Here is a 13,201-nt window from a genome sequence, read left to right on the forward strand (position 1 = left end):
ATCCTGAGTCCAAATAAAGAGAAGGTATAGTGTGGAGAACCAGTCAGAGTCAGGAAAAGTATTTGTAAAGGGAAACACTTGAATTCAGGTAATCCTTCCCACTTCCTTCTTATATGTTATCTTACCCAATTAGAATGTAAGCTCCTTGGGGCAGGAACTAACTTGCAGGTTTTAATTAGTATCCCCAATAGTTAGCACACTGCCTGACACATAATAAGGATTTATGAATTCTATTATCTACCTCATCTGGCAATCTATATCTATCTATCAATCTTCTATCGATCTATCTACCTATCTACCTAAATATCCATTGAACAATTCATCCTTCTAACTAGCTTGCTAGAAAGCTATCTTTCTACTTTCCTCTCTATTTCTCTACTTACCTATCTTTTTTCCAAGGCTGCTCTCTACTATCTTACATTTCCCCTCAGACTTGACATAAAAAAAAAATATATATATGCCTTTTAGTTAGGGCTATGGAATCAAAGAATGGCTTCTCCTTATTGAAATCTTCCAGATAATACTGGATGGTCACTTTATAGATTTGATAAAAAGAAGATTATCCTTTAGATGCGGAATTGTATTAGATGACCTTCCAACTCTGATAGTTTATGATTTTGAGAATAGGAAAAAATTAACAAATCAATCTAATTTGCATCATTCATAGATAGCCCATGTAAGAGCTATTCAAAGTATAAGGAATTAAATTCCCTGGAATACTTTCCTCTTTGCACAGATCAAACAATAGATTATTTTCCTGAATTGCATTGGCAATATCCATGGGCCTTGAAACATTTTTTTTTTCTAGAATGGAAGTATTTTCTTTACATTTTTTTTGATGCCTTTACAATCTTAATGAACTAACAGTTTCATAACGATCTGGTTAATTTGGTCAATGTAAAGAAAATTTGGATATTCATGTCGAAAAGTATCTAATTTCAGAGCTGAATTATAAAGTGTGGCTGTTTGCTTTGACCAGGTTAATTAGATAATTAGAACATATTCCTTAAGATTATGTCTATACAAAAGCAATGACTCAAATGTTTTGGTGAAGTGCTTTTTTGGGTGCTCATTATCCACTAAAAACAAAAATAGTTTTCAGGGACAAATAAATGTTGAGTAAAAAACTACCTATACACTGATAATTATAGCTTACATCTATAATGAGTGTTGCATTTTACAAATTATTGCCTCCTAATCATCCTATGAGATAGTTACCACTACCAAAAAAATAGTACCAGAGTACCATGGATGAAACTTGAATCCACAGTTGTTGATTTAGAATGCCATCACATTATCTATCAGACTAGCATAGCAAACCCTAGTAATAATCATGGTTCACATTTATTTAGTGTTGTACAGTTTACAAAATGTTTCACGCATAATGACACTATAAAGGAGTTTGTAAAAATATCATTATCCCTGTGCCCCCAAGTCCCAAGCCTATTGGTAGAGCTTGGAGGAGTAGCACCATAATGCATAGAGGTAGAGAGTAATTGTGGGGCTCTAGGCAAGTCACTTGATCCTGTTTGCTTCAATTTTTTTCATTTGTAAAATAAGCTGAGGGAGGAAATGGGAAACTATTTCATTATCTTTGTCAAGGAAATCCCAAATGGGATCTTGAAGAGTCTGACATGACTGAAACAACTGAACAACAGAATTGGAAATGGTGTCCAATTCTACTGATCCCACAGACAGTGGGATTTCCACTATACCTTACTGCCTCACTTCAGAGTCTAGCCTCATGGGCTGAGAAAGTTGTAGATACTAAATAAACAACCTATGACATGCTACTATGTAATGTAGAAGTGATCCATTCTCTTTAATCAATAAATAAATTGATCAATAAGCATTTGTTCAATGTCTCCTATATGCCACACACTGCTTTAGTACTAAGGATAAAATAAGAAAAGTAAAACTTCCCCTATCTCTGTTGGGAAGAAACATTTACATCATCGGTGTCAAACTCAGGTAGAAATAATACCTATGGTCCACATATTGACTTAGAAAACTGCAGGTCAGCAATATCTAATTTGTATGTATTTTTTCTATTTTGTTAAACATTTCCCAGTTACTTCTTAATCTTACTCAAAATGTACTGAGAAGTTTTATAGGCTACAAGTTTGATAGCTTTATGTATATATGTTAATATATATATGTGTATATATATATATATATATAATAATAAATATAATTTGGAAGTAGCTGGGGGTATCAAGAACAATTCCAGGTAGGAGCTTGGATTGCTTTGAAGCAGTTTAACAACTGGTCAACCTATAACAAAACAATTGCTAATAAGTTTGCCTAGAACTAATTTAGCATAGAGCATCAAGGTGGTTCAATAGGTAGAGTGCCAGAGGAGTCAGGAAGTTACCTTCATAAGTTCAAATCTGATTTCATACCCTAGTTAACCTGAGGCAAGTCTCTTAATCTTGTCATACAGCTACTAATTAGTCTGAGGCTGGATTTAAATCCACAGCTTTTTGACTCCAGGCCTAGTAACGTATCTACTTATGGCACATAAGCTGCCTACATAAAATTCTAAGCTTCCTCTAGTTCTCAGAAGCATCTGCATTAGTCTGGAATAATCTAAAAGTGATAATAAAAGCTAATATCCTCCAAAATCAAAAAATTCTAGTCAACTATTTGGAATTATTACTAATCTTAAAAACATTTGGTCACAAACATAATCATAAAATAATAGATTTAGAACTAGAAGGAATTATACAGGCCACAGAATTACTAGCATATGTCTGAGGCAGGATTTGAAACAAAGTCAGTCCTTACTCCAAATCCAGTGTCCTCTCAGCTACACCATGTTAGTTTTTAAAAAGCATTGCTTTTGACTACTAATTTTGTGAAATTGTGAATTGGAGCAGTTTCTGGACTTTCTGGCAAGGCAGATGATCATGAGAGTTCATCCTGGGATACTGGCAATTGGGACAGTTTGAGAGATATTGTAAAGTTGAATCAGTGGGACTTTGGTTAAGTGATTGGATATGAGGAGTGAGGGAAAGAGAAAAGTTAGAGATAACAACAAGATCTTGCAAACTGGAGACTGGGTAAATTGGTATGATTGAAAATAATAGTGAAATCAAAAGAAGGATCAGGTTTAGGAGGAAGAATAAGTTCAGTTTTTAACATGTTTAGCTAAGATATTGATGGTACAACAAATAAAATTATCTTGTAGAGAATTAGAGATGTGGGAATAGACTGCAAATGAAAGGTTGGGATTCAAGGGTATTCTAGTAAATGATTAACCAGTTCTTCTTATTCCCCAAAATATATTCAAGATTCACTTTTAAGTTGAATCTGCATTAGCATTTTCTCTATTATTTTCTTAGATCTAGAAATTAATAGGAGGAGAAAATATGTAGAAGAAGATGGTCAATAGATTCTGATGCTGTAAGGAGGTCAAGAATTAAAAGATCACTGATGACTTTCAGTGGAAGAGAGAACTGAAGAAAGAATGTGTTGACTAGAGTTTTTCCAGAAATTTTGTCATAAAGGAGAAGAGAAAGATAATCTAGAAGGAAAAGTTTCTTGTTTTTTATTTTTATTTTAGGAGTAGAAAATTCTGAATATCTTTATAGGAAAGAAGTCAGTAGAGAAGGAGAGATTGAAGATATATGAAAGAAGAGGGATAATTTTTGGAATAAGATACTAGAGGTGATAGGAATGGTATTAAGCAATCAAGTAGAAAAATTAGTTTTAGCGAGGAGTAGGAATAGTTCTACCTCTGTGTGAGGAAAGAGTGAGAGAACAAATAAATGCAGTAGTAGTCAAATTAAGTCAAACTAATTAGACTGTTAAAATCATTAATTACAATCATTTTAATTATGAAATTGAACTGGTCATTGGATTCTGTATTAAACTTGTGAATAGTTGAATCACTGCTTCCATAAACACTTGATCTTTCTGCATATGTTTTCTGTATGTCTTCACATGTTACATTAGCTAGAATGACTGAAAATGAGAGTTTGCCACCCCCTTTCCCCAGTACTTTTGCCCTTAGAAAGGGCAAAACACATTCCAGATGTATGTTTATATAGATGTTGACTCACATCATCTTTTAAAATATTAAATAACAGAACTAAACAATAAGTGAATCAGGTTTTTGTATTGCAAACTAGTTAATTAGTTATCTTTGTGGACATGTTTGTTTCTTCTTTCTCTTTTTCTTGTTTACTATTCAATCTACACATTTTACAACATTCATCATACTGATATGAGACTCCTCCTTGAAGAGTTTCCATATAAAGAGAAGCACTCATTATTGAGCTATGTAATTCAAAAGATCATAAATTTTGATCCCAAATCAAGGAATTAACAGTAATCAAAAGCATTGTTTTGGGCAATAGGGATTCCTGTACACTATAGTTTTAAAATTTAGCTGGATAAATAAGACACAGATATAAAAGATAAATTAAAAAAATACTAAGTTCTAAATCAATGACATAGGCCAAGATGTAGTCAGAGTTAAGAGAAAAAAGTAAACTCTGAAGTCCGTCTGGAATGCTCCCTATAGGATCAAGGAATGGTTTGCAGAGGAGGTAAGAATTTAATTGAGGTCTAAAAAAAGGTTAGAATTAGATAACAAAAGGAATGAAAAGTATATTCTAAGTAGAAGTAAATTTAGATAAAGATTCAAAGAATGCACATAATGTATATGGGAAGCAATGAGTAAAGCAAAAAGTTTACATAGATAAGGAGAATGGGGAGGTAAGAGACCAGAAGAAATCTTTGAATTCCAGTTAAATTTTATGATGTCAAAAATGAAAAACTCTCAAAAAATTTTAATAGGTACAAAGTAGCACTTTTGGATGATTAATTTGGTGGCAATGTCTTGGGGTGGGACTAGATATAAATAACTTAGAAAATCACTGGATTTAGAATTGAATCATTTTGGATATCATAAGGATGAGGTAATACAGGTAAAGACTAGGGGAGTGGTAGTAGTAGGAATAGAAAACAAAGATGAAAAAGAGAGATTCTGGAGGCAAAACTACTAAAATTTTTGAAGCCATCTTGTCATTCAATTGTGTTTCAGTCAAATCTAACTCTTTCTCGGATGGGGAGTGGGGGAGGAGGGACTAGTGAGAAGGGTTTCCTTGGCATAGATAGTGGAGTGGTTTGCAATTTCCCTCTCCAGATCATTTTACAGAAAATTGAGGCAAACAGAATTAAGTGACTTGCCCAAGGTCTTACAGTGTCTAAGGCTGGATTTTAACTTAGGAAGATTCCTCACTCCAGGTCTGACATTCTATGCACAACGCCATTTTGCAGTCCTTTTTCAAAGTCATAGGAATTGGTTAATGTCATATTGATGAGAGTTAGGAAAGGGGGAACCCCTTTTGGTTCGGTGCAAAGATACATAGTTAAATGAAGTCTAGTGATGGCCCAGAGTCCCCTGTAAAGGAATTTACAGCCCCGAAAACCTAGATTGGTAAAAAAAGGTTTATTGTAGAGTTTGGAAATAAGATTAAAAGGTAAGAAAACACAGAGCCAGGGTGGCTCCGGTGGGCAGAAATCTTTGACATGACCAGCGTAAGGATGCCATGTTTGGGACCTCTGCAAAAAGTGGACTCCATTCTGGGGGACTTTGGACAATCTGATAGGGCCCATGGGTGGAGTCCCAGGCTGGCCTCCCGCCTGAGCTGGAGTTAGAATTAGGTTAGTTAGGGTTAGAATTTGAATAGAATTCTAAGGGTCATTAGATAAGGAAGAAGCTGTTTGTAGGGGTTGGGGAAACCTGAGCAGATAGTCGGGGCTTTTCCAAGTTCATTGGAATTCAAAAAGGGTGCTTTTTGACCAGGATTTGTGACTCAAAAGATCCTAGCTTCTTCAGCCATGGGAGGGGCTGGAGATCAGAAAGGAATCTTAAAGGGACCTCAACCCCTATCAATATCTTCTTCATATAGGCTACATGTAATTAATCTGATATCAACAAAACTAAGGGAAAAGTAACCAATTCATTTAAGTTCATCAGCCTTTTGGACTATAATAATTTAACCAATTTGATATTTTTTAACTAAATAGACATATTTTGTGGTTAACAGGAAAGATATTTCATCATCTCATTTTAAAAAAAAAATCCTCCTATACTTAGGTATAGGAGGCATTTAAAAAAAAAATATGTAAGGGATCATGAAACTTTTGAAGAGAAAAAAGTGCTTGCAACAAAAATCTGCATGTGATTGCATTTCTTCCGTACACTAGCACCTATTTTCAAAATAAACATTGGTCATTTCACATTCAAAATGCTCTTGAAATTCTCTTATCTAGTGATCCTGATATTTTCAAAAAAGGAAAGAAAATAAATATTTCATTATGTGAATTCCTTCCAAAAAAAAAAAAGTTTGACTTAAAGGACAGTTCATCTTGGTGATGTACTTTCACCAAATTTTGTCCTTTCCTCTTAAGACAGGAAAATTGGGTGATCAAACTTACTTATGAAATTTCTGGAACTTCCTTTTAATAGTGTGGTCAATATTAAATGCCTAGACAACTCTGTAGCGATCTGCTATCATTGGCATTATTGTTTCTTCTTGTTTCTGAAAACAAAGATGTACAAAATTTCTGGCTAATGATTCATATATGTTTTTTCAAGATATAAAGTTTCAATTTATGGACTTGACAGTTCTCTTATTCTGAAATATTTCACTAGTTATGAAGCACAGAGGTGTGTTGTGACTAAACTAATAGAGATATAAATATGTAGTGTCCATCCATATCTATCCATCTATCCATCCACATGATTTATGTAGATATAGTGGGGTTTTTCAAATTTTGTGATTCATTTTTATTATATATAGAAATATCTTTTAAAATAATGTGAGATTATATTGAATATACTAAATGACCATCTCTGAATTAAAAAGAAAAGTAATAGCTTCATGAAACACAGTCCTAAGAAAACAGCCTCATGAAGTGTTTATAGATCTTAAGCAGATTTCACATGAAAAATACTTGTCCAAAAAACATTTGACTTCTTTACCATATCAGGGCTGGGAAATTGTCAGCAAAGAATTATCACAATATAAATGGTTTTTTAAGTGTTTGTTTCCAGCCAGGGTTTTCTCAGCCCAGGCACCTCCCGGGTCCTATTGTTTCTTTGTTCTAGCGGATATACAAAGGACTCGGTGTTTTGTTTTCTGGCCCAGATTGATTAGATAAAGTCTGCTTATTTGAACTTCACCTTCTAGACTTGTAACCCATTTTGATTTAAAACACCTTAAAATTTAATGCCAAAATCTCAGATCAGACAGAACATGTTGTCTGGATACCAAACTTTTAGAAATTTACTAATTACCTTTGAAATGTAAATGAAAATCATACTCAGAATAGAATGATTCTCTCTGCAGGTATTCCTGATGTGATCCTCTTGAATTCATTGTTCTTGAGTTTGGAGAACTATCAGAATTCAGAATAGTTTTAGTCTTTATCTAAATTCCCAAATGAAAGTTTTTCTTAAGTAGAAACATCATTTTGAATTTATATTCTTCCTTACTTTTCCCACTATTTCTTTTAAAAACTTTTGTTAAGAGAGATAGCTCACTAATTAAGTGAGATAAGGATGCATTTGGAAATAAAAATTATATAAAAACAAAAGCTAACCATGAAAATGAGTGGTTCTGGGATATTATTCAGGATAAAATAAAAAGTAGAAAGTCAACTAGGAAACAAGGAATACCTGATTTCAAATCTGCTTCTAACACAGAATATGTGTGTGACCCTAGGAAGGGGAAAAAAATGAAGCAGTTCTTAAGATAATTCTTGAAGAGGGGGTGTGAATATTTTGATCTGAAAAATCTTAATGATTCAGAAGAAAGCTTTTTATTGTTCACTTTATAAGCTTCTGCTCTCTTGGATGGAGGATTAGAGTAAAATATCAGATGAAATGGGACATTTCATTTGAGCTGCTCTGCAGAAGTCATCTCTAAAGTCAGATCATTATTTAATATGTATGGGAATGCCTGCCATCTAGGGGAGGGGGTAAAGGAAAGGAGGGGAAAAATTCGGAACAGAAGGGAGTACAAGGGATAATGTTGTAAAAAAAAAAAATACCTATACATATGTACTGTCAAAGAAAATGTTATAATTATAAAAATTAATTTAAAAAATTAAAAATATATATACTAAAAAACCTCAAAAAAAATAAAGTCAGATCATTTTGCTATTATTGCTTTGAAAATATTAGTTTACTCATTTAGGCTTGGATTGATCCACCATTGACCACTTTTGTGGCTAATTTTCAGAGACTGAGAACAATGAAATGCAACTTTACTTGTTGACCAAATGTTATTTATAAATAGGGGAATAGTGAAATATAGGAAATAGGGGAAAGTAGGCATTAAAAGAAAATTCTTAAAGTAACTATAAAGGACATATAAGAAAGATACTCTGCATTCAGAGAAAGAACTGATAAATAGAAGTAGTATAGAATGGTTTTACATATATATACAGAATTGTGTCTAATGGTAGCTATGGTGGGGAAGGGACAAAGAAAAGAAAGTTACATGAAAACTTTTATTTAAAAGGAATGTCTACTGCTATAGAAATATTTGTTTTAGTTCTTAAGTTCAAAATAAAGTAAATTAAATTTAAATACTAAACAAAAACTTAATTGAATAAAGATAGGGGAAAGACCTATGTTTTCATTGATAAAGGACCATCCCTCTACCCATCCCTGTTCTACAGCTTTGTATCTTAAAGAATTGCTAAAACTCACAAATGAAAGGCTTGCCCACATCATACAACCTATCTGTGTTAGAGGCAAGATATAAATCCATGTATTCTTGTCTTGGAGGTCAACTAGCTACAAAGCCACTCTTCCATTTCCTTTCTTCTAAATGAATCTATAAGGATAGACTCTGAATCTCTCATTTCATTAATAAAGTAACCTTTCCCCAATACAAGTTAGTATCACCTCTGGAAGTTGGAGTCTTATGGATTCACTGAGAGTATTAACAGGTTAATTGCTTTGCCCTGAAAGTATCAAAGGCAAGATTTGAATTCAGCTCTTTGTAACTGAGGACAGTTATCTATCCATGCTGCCTTTTAAAAAATCCTTTAAAATAAAATGCAGTTATTTTGAACACAAGGTCACTTTATCTTTAGTTATGTTGACTTTAGTAGAGTCTCTTCTAAGGTCCTTAGAATTTCCTTTCAGTCAGCTGTAATCCAAACTTTTGGAGCCCTAAAACTGTGGGAGAATGTAGTGATCCCTTGGGTTTTCTGCATCTCTGTCCTACTTTGATGGATGTATTTATTTTTCTGACATCTCCACAGAACCATTAGAATGCTATATTATAAAAATATTCAATAAAACTTCCACAGCACCAATCCATGTTGAGTTTACATGGTAGACCACTTGGAGGTTTCATAACTCACAGACTGAACACTGTTCAATCTGAAACTCTACTCTATAAAAGATGAGGCTAGGATTCCCAAAGATGTTTTAGAGTTCTGGAATGTTGGATTTATTTCGTGCTTTATTATATTGTTTTCCTATTGTATCTCCTACTATTCTTTTCCAAACCTTCCTCGTATCTTGGAGTACTCAAGGACAAGGTTGAAAGTCTCCTATATGTCATTTCATAGACTGAAGTTCAGAATACATATGTTGTTGGATAACCTGTATCATAAGATGTTATATATAAATTTAGGCAGGACTTGGGGCCATATGATGAAGATTCGTTAGCTACAGTATTGCTCTCTTTGGCTATATTTATATGGCACCAAACGCTGAGATAAAAATTGGCCCTACTAATGGAAGAAATTCCATTGAAAACATATGTTTCTTAATGTTGAATGTTTTTCATCAAGTAAGCAAAAAATCAAACTTTTACCAAATTTTTCAGAGACAGAGACCCAGAAAGAAAGAGAAACAGACACAAAACCACAAAGACAAACAGAGAGAGGGAGACAGATGGAGATAAGAAGAGAGACAGATATAATTATTTTTAGGATAGAGAAAATATAAAACTTTGTACATAAGTTAGAACTCCAACAGCATAACTATAACGAGTCAAATAAAATGTTTTATTCATTAGAAATACCAATTTATGTCTTCCACTAACACCCCTATTCTGAGTACCTCATCATGGTGGGAAAGTAACCTTAAATTCTTCTAATCCATGCCAGCAATTTGTAAGATATGCCAGGTCTGAGAAAACTGGAAAGACTCCAAGTACCAGCCTGTATATCTCTTTTCTGAGGCCCACACTTGCTAAGTTTAGAAAAGCATATCACCAAAGGAACTGAAGGAAACAGAAGAAAGTGACTTGCCTAAGATCACCAGCTAGTAAGGGTCTGAGGCCAGAGTTGAACACATGAAGATGAGTCTTCCTGACTCCTGGCCTCCTACTGTATCCATTGCATTATCTTGCTGCTCATGTTTTTATGTGCATAAAATAAAATGCACAGAGATACAAAGAAAACCAACTATATTGAAATGTAGTTATCAAGATATTGATTTAAAGCAAGTTCATGGACCCCAGATTAAGAATTCCTACTATACTGGCACAACCCTATCAATCTCAGTCTCTTCTTTTTTACTTTCTTCACAGTTCCCTTACCTCCTACAAGGTTTGAGGTTGATATGGACAAGACTACTTCCACGAGCTTGCACGTTTGGTGGACCCCATCTTTGGGAAAGATTGATTGGTATGAGCTACAGTTGTTCAATGACAAGAATCAGAAGATCCAGAGGATTGTAATTCCAGAAAATACTTTACAAAATGAAAGTGTGTTTTCCAATCTCACTGCTGGTAGCAAATATTATTTTGCCATTCAAGCTATTTCTGGAAATAAAAGTAGCTCTGTAATTCACATCAGTGGATCTACTGGTAAGACCTGTCTATATATTATTAAATATTAAGTGCTCAGAATCATATAACATATAACAAATGGGAGCCCATTTACATTATTTATAGAGGAAGTAGCTGGGATAAAAAGAAATTAAGTAAGTTGTATGAAGCCACCCTTCCAGTTAGTATGATTTCTGCCTCTGGCTCTGACATTTCTCTCAAACTCCAAACCTGTACCTCCAACTACCTTCACTGATGTATAAAATTTAGTATATCCAAAATCCAAACACCTGCTCTTTGTTATAATATCTAATCTTATATGTTTGAAACCCCAGTGTTATCTTGGTTTCTGACCCAAATAACAACTTTGGGAGAGAAATGTTATTTTTTTATCCCATTTTTAAATGAAAAAACTGAAGCTGAGGTTAAGTGTCACACAGCTATTAAATGTTTGAGGCAGCATTTGAACTCAAGTCTTTCTAGCTCCTAAGTTCAGCACTGTATCCAATGTACTACCTCCTAAGTGAGAGAGTTTCTTCCCTTGTCTTCTCCCTGTCTATTAAATTCTTGTCTCTCTGGTACTCAATTCAAATGTCATCTTTTCCAGATCTTTCTCGCTTCACCTTTACCTAAAACTTTAGCTGCACTAGTTTTAACATAGTATTTTGATTATTAATTATTTACCCTGTCCCATATTCCCCATTCAACCAAAAAAGCAATAATAATAGTTAACATTTTACATATTACTTTAAGGATTTCAAAGTGTTTTACATATATTATCTCATTTTATCTCGGGAGTCATGTTCTTATATTTGGATCAGTTACTAATTAAACTATTAAATTAATCAAGTTAAATTAGTACCAGAGTTGGTGCTAAAATCCAGGACTCATGATTTCTATTTGAATTGCCCTGTATTTACAACATCATATTTAATCCCAATTCCAGAGATCTTAGAAGTATCATTATCAAAAGTACAGAAACAAGCCTATGTCTCTCTCACCCCAATATGGTTTGGAAAGCAGTTTGGGATCACAAAAAAAAAAAAAAATCATTGAGTTGGAAAGTCTGACTTCTTACTCCTCATTTTATTATATGACTGGCAACTTCCCTGGAGTTACAATTTTTTCTCATCTATAAGATGGATTTAAGTGGACAATCTTTAAGTTGCTAACCAACTCTAACATATTTAAAATCAAATTGTGTTGATCAACTTTATTTTCTGAATTTATGCCCTGGAATGCATTTACTTTGTTATTTTATTCCTTTACCCATGTTTGCTTGACATTAACTCAGCATGAAGTTTCCTGAATTCCATTCTTTCCTCTCCTGCTTGACTTGTAGTTGGGAACCAAGATACTGTGACATTTGAGCAGTGATTCTTGTACTTTCTATTATATAGACCTCTTTTTCTCTTTATTTCTCTCATTTATTTTTCCCTCATTCCCCTTTTTCTTCCCTTTGTTATCTCCCTACTTTATTCTTTTTTCCCCTTTCTTCCAGTTCTTCTTTATGCTTGCCTTCCATAAATATTCCTCATTAGGTTTTTCTTAAAAAAAAACTATTTTCTATTTTCTATATTTTATAATGATTGTAACTTTAGAAAGGTTTTGTAGTGCTTGCTGTTAAAAAAAAACACTTTTTTTAGTATATTCATACAAAAACAAAAATGCAGCTGTCACAGAGATCTTCTAAATTGCTACCATTAAATGATAGAAAAATAATAGTTTATATTAAAAATTAGTCTAGCTGAATAATAGCATAGTGGTCATAAGTATGAACTCTCTAAGAATGTTAACATAATATCTTACTATATGATGCTTCCAATAATCCCTCCTGGAAGTAATCCTGGATTCTTAATGGTCATGGCAGGGCATGATCTCTAGCAGGTTCTATAATCCTAGAAATGTTTCATGTATGGCCCTAACATTAAAGGAGTCTTTGTTCTGAAGACTAACCAAGCAACTAAGGTAAGGCATATCACCAATAAAATAGTCATTTTTTTGTTGAATTATTTGGCCATGACAACTTATAAGACAAAGAAAAATTGTAAAATGGCTGTCAGTCCTAGATAACCATTTCCATTTCTGGATCTTCTGGATGTCTTAAGCTATCTATAAACAATTTGCCTCATGAGATGATAAATTTCAGCCACTTATCCAATAGATGTATTGTAGGAAGAGATGAATTCTATCAATTTAACATTTTTGTCATAAATAAAAAAGAAAGAAGTTGAAAACTAAATGGTAGGCTAATTCATAGGTACTCCATGGAGAGGCAAAGAAAGCCAGAGGATGCTGATGTTCTCATCTGGCTAAACTGGATTCCTAGATACATTACCCCTCTCAATCCCCATCTATCACTTACATACTCTTTCATCTCTGTTTTTTTT

At 33.5% G+C, this 13,201-nt stretch overlaps 1 protein-coding gene across 5 annotated transcripts in view; it reads left to right on the forward strand.

Moving 5' to 3' along the window:
- PTPRB (protein tyrosine phosphatase receptor type B) overlaps positions 1 to 13,201 on the forward strand; it is a 133,897-nt gene that overhangs the window by 42,186 nt on the left and 78,510 nt on the right. For all 5 annotated transcript variants that reach the window (XM_074270541.1, XM_074270542.1, XM_074270543.1 and 2 more), the window contains one exon: positions 10,572 to 10,850. In XM_074270541.1, coding sequence (XP_074126642.1) covers positions 10,572 to 10,850 — 279 coding nt within the window. The remainder of the gene's footprint in view (positions 1 to 10,571; positions 10,851 to 13,201) is intronic.

This window comes from Sminthopsis crassicaudata, chromosome 5 (assembly GCF_048593235.1).
Source record: "Sminthopsis crassicaudata isolate SCR6 chromosome 5, ASM4859323v1, whole genome shotgun sequence".
Classification (NCBI taxonomy): Eukaryota; Metazoa; Chordata; class Mammalia; order Dasyuromorphia; family Dasyuridae; genus Sminthopsis; species Sminthopsis crassicaudata.